The 9,176-nt window shown below is 41.5% G+C and overlaps 1 protein-coding gene across 1 annotated transcript in view; it reads right to left on the bottom strand.

Moving 5' to 3' along the window:
* RANBP10 (RAN binding protein 10) overlaps positions 1 to 9,176 on the bottom strand; it is an 83,192-nt gene that overhangs the window by 49,695 nt on the left and 24,321 nt on the right. Inside the window, exon 4 of the mRNA XM_009319979.1 lies at positions 7,079 to 7,131. Coding sequence (XP_009318254.1) covers positions 7,079 to 7,131 — 53 coding nt within the window. The remainder of the gene's footprint in view (positions 1 to 7,078; positions 7,132 to 9,176) is intronic.

Raw genomic sequence — 9,176 nt, 5'->3', positions numbered from 1 at the left:
GACCATGAGTAGCTTTACTTCAACCTGCCGTGCACTGAGCACAACAGGCAGCCTGCCCATAGCCTGATGTCTGCTCGCTCGGGCTTGACACATGGAGTCTACACTGTCAGCAGCTTGGACTGCCACTGCTTTCTTGTCCTTTTTTCCACCCATCTGCCTTCCTAACGTGTCAACAAGTTGCAATAAGGATAGTCTACATAATTAAAGTTACATCTAAACTAAAAGCAAAACTTTCATTTCCTCTATTTCCTCAACACAGCAAATAGAGTAGAAGAAAAGTTACATCTGAGGTATATTTACTAAAGGGACAAGGAAGTGCGAGTACCACCATATAAGACTCTAAAAGGCATTGTATGGAAATCCCACGTGCCATTGTGGCCAACTATTTTTAAGGATAGTTCTGGAAGAGCTTTGCAGCAGGACAAATACCATAAGGTATTTTAAGACAGAGCTTGATCAGCCACATAAATAGTTAAACAAACTTAACAGAAATTACTTCTAAAGATAGAAAACCAAGCTGGGTGTCCAAAATGCTGATTTAGCCAGGAGGATTTGAACGCAGACTGAATCACTATTTGTTTGCCACATACTGTTCATGTATTTAATCCCATACTTCAGGGCTTTTGCTGGTTGCTCTAGAAGCCGAGGGGGAAGGCCCTTCTTTTCCCAGTTAACCATCTAGCTTCTTCCCCTCTCCTCCCTGCTTAAGCCTTAGAAATTGTGAAAGCTTGGCAAGGATTATCCTTTGCCCTTGTTTGCAGTGTGGGATAAGAGCCACTTCCTGGACTTGCTCTGAATTTTAATGTTCTCTTTTACTACAGGGAGTAAGACACTGATGTTTGTGATGCATCCAGTGGTTAGAGTTCAGAAAAGGTCAACAAGTTGACCAACTCAAGAGTTGTCACAAATCAAAAAAACATGACAAACAGGGACAGGGTGAAGAGCCAGGGATGTTTGGTCTAGAGATAAGACCACAAAGCAGCGATAGAGGTCTTCATGTATACAGCTACAAAGAGGAAAGAAATTTATTATTCTCCACCTCCACATGATCGAAAAGTAATGGACTTAGACTACATGGGATATTCAGCTTAGTCATCAGGAAAAGTTTCCAACACAAGGACAGTGTTGGAAGAAGTTGCCAGAAAGATAATGAAAGACTGGTTTAGACACACACCTGTCAGGCAGGACTGATGCATAATTGAATTAGCTTCAGATCAGATGATTTGGTGAGGTCTCATCTTCTATAATTATTATATTTACCACTGGGACTAAGTCCTTTAGCATGGGTCCTTGATTTGTCATTGGAGTCACAGAAAGTGACAACCCAAAGCATAAGCTGATACATGGAAATGAAGTTCTTTAAACATATTTGAAGTAGAAAGATCCCCTGGCAATCACAGGGGAAAAAAAGAACAAAACGAAACTGGCTAGAAGGAACATCTGGAGGTCTCCAGCCAAACTTCCCACTCATAGCAGGGTTAGCTTACGAGTTAGATCAGGCTGCATAGAGCCTTGTCCAATTGAGGTTTGAAAATCTGAGGATAGAGCCTCCAGTAACCCGTCCCCAACTCTGATGAGGAATAATATCTTATTTCCCATGAGAATTGTATTTGTTGCAACTAGCGCCCATTGCCTCTCTTCCTCGTACTCTGCACCTCTGAGAAAAGCCTGGGTCCATGCTCTCTGCAAGCTCCTTTAGATAGTGAAAGGCTGCTACTAGATCCCTTCTCCGCCTTTTCTTCTCCAGGATGAACAAGCCCAGTTCCTTTGGTTTCTCACTGGTTCCTACAATACAACATCTACCCAGCCTCCCTTCTCTGGTCGCCCCTGGAAAGGAGCGCACCTGCCTGAAAAACCCTTGTGAACATCCCTAGGGGAGAAACCAGTATCTGTTTCCTCTCAAAGGAAGGAACAGGAAGACAGATTCCTCAATAGTCTTGCTCCCTGCTTGCATCTCCGGTGATAACATGCAAGATAAGCTGAGAAGAAATAAAGTCCTCTCTACAAATGTCAACAGAAACCTATCACCAAGAGGAGAACACAAAGGAAAGGAAGGGATCTCCCAAACAAAGCTAAAATGGAAAGCCCGTTCATCATGTCGATGGCTTACAGAGGAGGACAGATGGCTTTCACAGAGGAAGGGAGCATGGGGAAGTCTTAACTCCCAGTGCTCATTTTTATTTTGTCTACAGATCACTCACAAGGACCCTTTGCTGAACAAAGACACAGGACAGTTGGACAAACTGTTTCTGGTTTTGCTGACCTGGCTTAAGGCATTACAGTCCCAGAAGCCAAACCCCAATATGGAGCAGGTTTCCGTACACCAAATTCTGCTGGTTTATCTGGCTGCATCTAACAAGCCTATAAAACATTCTTGAATTTGAAAGCTTGTTCTTTTAATAGGGAGTTTGAAGCAGGCAGATAGTGAATAAGCCAAGCAGTAGCTTTTCATTTGAAAAGTAAGGAGAAAAAATAATCAAAGTTTCATAAAACAAAACAATGGTGAGTGAAAGCTGGCACTCCCTTTAACGTGCAATGCTGCATAGCAGGGCAAGTCGGTTATTAACCAGAGGGTGTTTAAAGTCTCTAAAAGTGATTGGTCAGATCCTATCTATGCTGTTTCAGAAACTGAAGCAGGGTATGCCTAAGGGTATGGTTTCACAACATTTTAGGCTGAATTAAAACCTTGCTGCTACCACAGAGAATCATCCCTCCTTCCCTCTCTGCCTGGGTGTATGTTCCTGCTGGGTTACCCTCAAAAGAGCTAGAACAAATGAAACGTTATCTCTCAACAGCATGAAGGACTTGAACCAATGCAGAACACCACATGCAGAGGAGAATCATCTCCGGCGTGCACGTCTCATCCATATTAGAGACAGGAACACCTATCTTCTCCATTTTATGAAGGTTAGGTGAAACCTGTAGCAAACCACCAGCACATTTTCAGCTGGGCTCATAAAAACTTACTGGATTGAGGGCTAAATATTTAAAAAAAAAACCAAACAAGGATGTTTCTGCTGTTACATTCAGGATGCAAAGATAAGAGCATTCCTCCATGAGTTCTGAAGGAACCAGCCTGCCACAACCCCAGCACAGCAGAAAAGCAGGCAGGTTCCTGCCAGGCCCGAAAGCTGGCCTGGCAAAGGAGGTGACGAGTGCCAGAGCCCGGGGCTTGCACAAGGGAAGAAGAGGGACGCTGCAGCTGTAGGCAGGGGGGAGGAAGGGTCGGGTTTCTCTCCTCTGATGACAGTGAGTTAGATCAGTTCAGCTGTAACATGTAATTTCATCCTCAGATACCAAAATGCTGAGCACACGTGAAAAAAAAAATCATATCTGGGGAAAGAAGTGAGCAGACGTTTCAATAAAAGCCACTAGTTTAAAGCTGAATGTTTATTAGTAAGTGTTTTAAATGTCTTCTAAAACTTTAAAAAATAATAAAAAAAATCATCAGGATCTGTCAGGGTCACAAAAGTTGGCACTTCAATAAAAAACCCACAATGATTTCAGACCTGCTGATTGAATTTCAAAGCGCAGCCCACAGAAACCTTGAGTCAAACAGGAACAGGGCACTCTCCTTTTAAAAGCAGTCTCTGTTCGCAGCGCAGAGAGGGGTAGTTTAAGGAAATGCTCAGGTTGCTCCAACCACACTTCCAACCTTCAGAGAAAGCTCAGCACTATCCCCACCAGCACAGAGCTGGGCTGAAGCCAGAATAAATTTGGCATAAAGTACAAATGCCCTGACTTGGAACTGGATACAGCCAAAGCGTTTGTTCTTGGGGTGGGGGGTGAAAGGAGTTTGAGACAGAACCCAGCAGCAAGACTGTCCTTTGAATTAGGGCTGACAGGGTGCCAAGGATGCCCACTGAAAGTGGGAACAAGAAAGGGACCAACTTTGGCTCTCATACCAGGCTTTGGGCTCCCAAACCACTACTTGTAGTGAGTCACATACTGCCCTGCCAGCACACCGAGCAAAAATTGATCTGTTAAAGCAGAAGTGACTTAGAAAGGGTCTAAAGGAGACAAACCTGGCAGGGTCTCAGGTCACGAAAAGTTAAAATTACACTTTGGCGTGAAGCCAAGTCAAGACTCGAAAGTCTGTCACTTCTTTGTGAGCTCTCGCTTACTCTGTACTGCGAAGGACCTGATAACGGTTAAGCCTGATACATGTTTCTCACTTCAGTCACTTGAACAATACACTATAACAAAATAAATCGGACTCGTTCTCCAAAAGCCAGGAAGATAATTATGGAGCTGTAATACAGAGCCATGCAGTTCGTTTTACACAGATGATGGGAGATCGACCTAACTATGCCCGCAAAAATCACTCCTGGCAGCATAATCTGCATGTGATCAAACAAACAACAGGTTCATAGGATCAAATTTGTACAACTCATTGCTAAATAAGCACTATCTGAAGTCTCAAGTTCACTTTGTTTTATTTCACTCAGAGAAAAGAATTCCACATTCACCACATACACTCTAGAAATAATAGTAGTATACAGGCACTTTGATTCAAACTGGCCACAAAATACTGCTCATGTAGCTTTTAGGCTTTAAAGCCATTTATCAGAAGTGGTTTGGCCAATTCTTAGTCTCTAAAGGGAAAAAAGAAATTACGTTGGCTGTTCAATTTCAGGATAGCACACCTATGACACTTACTACATATCATCTCAGGTTAGTATTCAACCGTGGATTTTTTTATAGATAGATAGATATATCTGTGTTATAATGCCAGGAGAATCCTAGGTTAAGCATAATCCAACCAGCAGTCTACAGGCCAAGTCTACAAAACAATCCCACCCATCTTTCCATTGCACAAGCCAGAAAGCCATTTCTTGAACAGAACATGGTCCCTTAATAGCCAAACAACTCCTCTTCCAAGCAGCCAAGCACTTCAACCCTGGGAAGAGATGATGGGACTAGACTCATGCTTCATCTTGTACATGCACGCAACCTACTTGGGTCGGGAGGACTGGGGGGAGAGGGAGTGCAGAGAGAGGAGGAGTCTGAAAACTGAGACTTCTATACCGGTTGACACCAGATCATCTTGATCTATACATTACCTACCTTTTTGGAACCAAGTATCACTTGAGGAAACTGGCAGTGTCCTGCCTTCCTCCTCCCCTGGCCTAGTTCCGAGTGGATGGAGACCTGTGACCTTAATTCTCCCTCCAATGTGTATACGCTGTAGTTGTCATACCAATTATTAACAAATATAGTTTGCAGTAAGATGCAAATTCTTTAAAACATGGGTGTCACTGAAACCATTCTCCCATAAAACAGAGTTATCACAGAAGTGCAGAATAACTAAGGAGGGAAGGGACCTCCAGAAGTCACCTAGTCCAACCCCTGCTCAAAGGAGGTCTAATTAGATCAGGTTGGTCAAGGCCACATCCAGCTGAGTCCTAAATATCTCCAAAGTTAAAGGTTCCACAAGCTCTCTGGGCAGGTCTGAAATTACCAGAGAAAAAACACATGCAAGGAAGGTTGTGCCTCAGTCAGACCAACAGGCCTTAGACTTGCCTCTGACAGTGGCCAAAAGACGACTCTCAAGGTCGATCAAACATGATCAAAGTGGTACCTGGAAAAGGAAAGTCTGCCTGCAACTGTTAACCATCGTTGTGATTTATGAATGGCGCACACACTGCACTGACATTTGTCACTAAAACAACAATGCTTTTTGTTTCACTAGTGAAATTTTAATTGAACTAATGCAATTAGTCTACAATTCCAAATTTCTTCTTTATCAATGCAAAAGGTCCCATATGCTCCCTCATGCATTCCAAGTTCTCCATGCTTCTCTTCAGTAACAAGACAGGGCAGCTGTTCCGTTGCAAAATTCAGCAGCAGATTTACAATTAAAAGAATGGGCACCAGAAAGTTGGCTATTTCCTGAAATCATCCAAGGACCCTGGCTGTCTTAGTCTCCTTTTCATCTTCTTGCTGAGACTCCATCTGCAGTCTTAGCAGAATTTCAGAAACATAGCTATAGAAATATACATTTCAGAAGTTCGTAACGGAGCTACAGGATCACATATTTTGTTAACAGAATAGTCAGGGATTTTGCTCCAATGCTGCAACATTTTCACTTGGAGGTTATAAGGAAAAAAAAAAAAGAGCATGTTCCACTCTCTGAGTATGTAAGTGAAGATGAAAGCAAAATCCTCACTGAGAAGTAAATTCACAAGGGTCTTAGGGCAAACTCTACGGAAGCTCTTCCTCTTGTTGGGACATTCACAAAACATTCTCCTTTGGAGATACCAAGATGCATAATAAGGGTTGAACACACATTTCAGCTTTAAAACAACTCCACCAGAAGTAAATCACACCCAAGACCAAAAAAGCTCCCACCACTGGGAACCAGCTGTCATTCATTCTGGCACCTGAAGAACATTTACTTTCTACCAAACACAGAACACTAGTTTCAAACCCAGCTGAAAGAATCCCTGCTACAGAAGTCACTATGTTGATCCAAACCTATAAATCATAATTTTTCCTAATAAATTAGATATTGTTAAAGAAAGATTACCGATTATTTATTTTTGAAAAGAAGCTACTTAACCAACTTAGAGGCAAACCTAAAAACAAACATTTCCAACAATGGAAGCAACAATATTAACTGGAAATACCACTCTACCACATTTTTCTAGTTTTTTGGTGGGAAGAGGGAAAGAAGAGAGGAGAGACAATATGACAGGCCAATTTTCCTGTCATCTTCAGATTCTTTCATGTAAATTTGTCAAGTAGGATATACAGATTAAATGTCAAATTATTTTGCTACTTATTTTTCAGACGCAAAGAGCTTGCATGTCTGAAAGCTCATCATCTTACCCATTACTCATTGGTTTAAGATTAATTTCTATTATCTGCTAAAATCATCATGGCTACATTAACAATACTAGTAACTCAGTTTAGGATAAGACTCAATAGTTTGAAACTTCCAGATGTGAGACACAGTCATGACATTTCATTAACAGAAATACACATTCACTAATTCATATATGTAAATTAAAATCTTTATTTCAAATGAACATTTAACATAGACCGTAAGCCAAAACAAACCTTAACAGTGACTTACCAGGAAGCCTGTTCATGTTGACCCCTTGAGCAGAAAGTCCTATTCCCATGTACCTTCAAAAAAAAAAAAAATCAAACAAAATATCAGTCAAGCCAGAATGGCCAAGCCACAAGATTTCCTGCAGCAGAAATATAGCAGTAAAAAAACCCCAATCCACAAATCATTTAAGGTAAAAATGTTGACATCACTAAAGATTTTCCACTACTTTTTTTAGTCTTTTCTTGAATCCAACATAAAATGTCAGTCTACTTTAACGACTGACAGCTTTCTGAACTACAGCTGCTCTTTAGCTCTTAATTGGTAGGAAAAGGACTAGAAAACAATCAGCAATTAAATTTCTGGGGTTTGGGGTTTTTTTCCATATATCAGGAAAAAAACCCTATATATAGGTGATTAACAAGAGAGTAAAAATACATAAGGGCAGATATAGTATATGAGAACAAATGTCCATCTAGCCTAACGTATTGTCTCCAGGTATAGCTGGTAGTGGATGCACAGGACGGAGCAAACAGTTGTACTTTCCAAGAACATTCTTTCATTGTCCAACATATATTTTACACAATTTCCTAAGCAAAAGGTGGTCTTCCTGTATTTCACACCCCAATAGATTTTCCTCCATTAATCTGATTGCTTTCTGAACCTTTGTAAGCTCTTTGAAAAGGCAACATCCTGCAGCTCCACCATTCAATTACTGTCCGAGCTAGTTTTGCTTGGTACTTGCATTTTTATAATTGGAGGAGAAAGGAATAGCATTTCTAGAGAGGAATAGCATTTCTCTAAAATCCTTGAGAAAGTTAACAAAATCCTCATTCATACCCCGCTCCCCAATGGTCTCTTCTCAAGGTTGACTACTCGCAGTCTACTCAGCTGTTCCTCTTATGGAAGCTCATCTATACCTCTTAATACTCTTGCTACTTCCAGTTCTGTATCTTCTTTGAGAAGCAGGGGGAAACCAGAACCACAAGCACCATTCACAACACAAACACATGGTGATTATTACAGACAACAGTATAATGATGTTCTCCATTTTGGTTTCTATTCCTCCCCCTCCTGGTCTCTATTATTCCTTTTATTTTTTGACTGCAGATGAGAACTGAGATGATTTTTCCATGGAACCAGGATGCAAAGAACTTGTGTCTGCACTGTAAGAGGCAGCTCAGAGACCATTTTTTGTGTCAAGTTTGGATTGTTTATTCTCCCCCATGAGAATCATTTTACATCTATCCAGCCCAAACTGTATCTTCCATTTTATCATCCATAGTCAGCCCTTGATTTTACAACTCTAGTTAGCTTCATATCATCAGCAAAAAATATCGTCCTACTATTAATTTCATGTCCAGGTCATTTATTAAGGTAGTGAACATCAGAGGTGTGGTACACATCCCCACAGAAATCCACTGGTGAGCGTCCTCAGCTGCAGGGAGGAGAGGGGGCATGACACACACACACGGGCCATTCATTTCTCTGCCCTGCTTCCTACCTGTCAGCTAATCGTGTCACCGATCATTCACACAAGCTCCTTCACTTTATCCCACGTTTCCTTTACCTTCCTCAAGAATTTTTGACATGGGACCTTGCCAAATGGCTTTTGCAAATCCAAACAGACTGATCTTTATCTACTTCTGCGTTCAACGGGTCTGTAAGTCATAGCCAGCCTTTGCAAAGGCTCTTCTTCCTCACTGCAATATTTATGCACATACCCATTTTGTTTCTTCTATTTCTGTTAATTTGCATGGTCTGTAATTCTTCTAATATCCCCTGGAACCACAGAAACAGCCGCCTTGCTCAGTTTGTTTTTAACAAGCTTCCATATTTTTAGGTTACTGTGCTTTGAAATTAACAGTTACTGTTGGGCTCTTGTTCATAGAATCATTCAGGTTGGAAAAGACCTCTAAGATCATCAAGTCCAACCGTCAACCCAACACCACCATGCCTACTAAACCATGTCCCTAAGCACCGCATCTACACGTCTTTTAAATACCTCCAGGGATGGTGACTCAACCCCTTCCCTGAGCAGCCTGTTCCAATGTTTAGCCACTCTTTCAGTAAAGACATTTTTCTTCATGTCCAATCTAAACCTCCCCTGGCACAACTTGAG

This window comes from Pygoscelis adeliae, unplaced genomic scaffold (assembly GCF_000699105.1).
Source record: "Pygoscelis adeliae isolate BGI_AS28 unplaced genomic scaffold, ASM69910v1 Scaffold390, whole genome shotgun sequence".
In the NCBI taxonomy this organism is placed as follows: Eukaryota; Metazoa; Chordata; class Aves; order Sphenisciformes; family Spheniscidae; genus Pygoscelis; species Pygoscelis adeliae.
The sequence above is the reverse complement of the archived record's forward strand: the minus strand, read 5'-3'. Positions and strand labels throughout refer to the sequence as shown.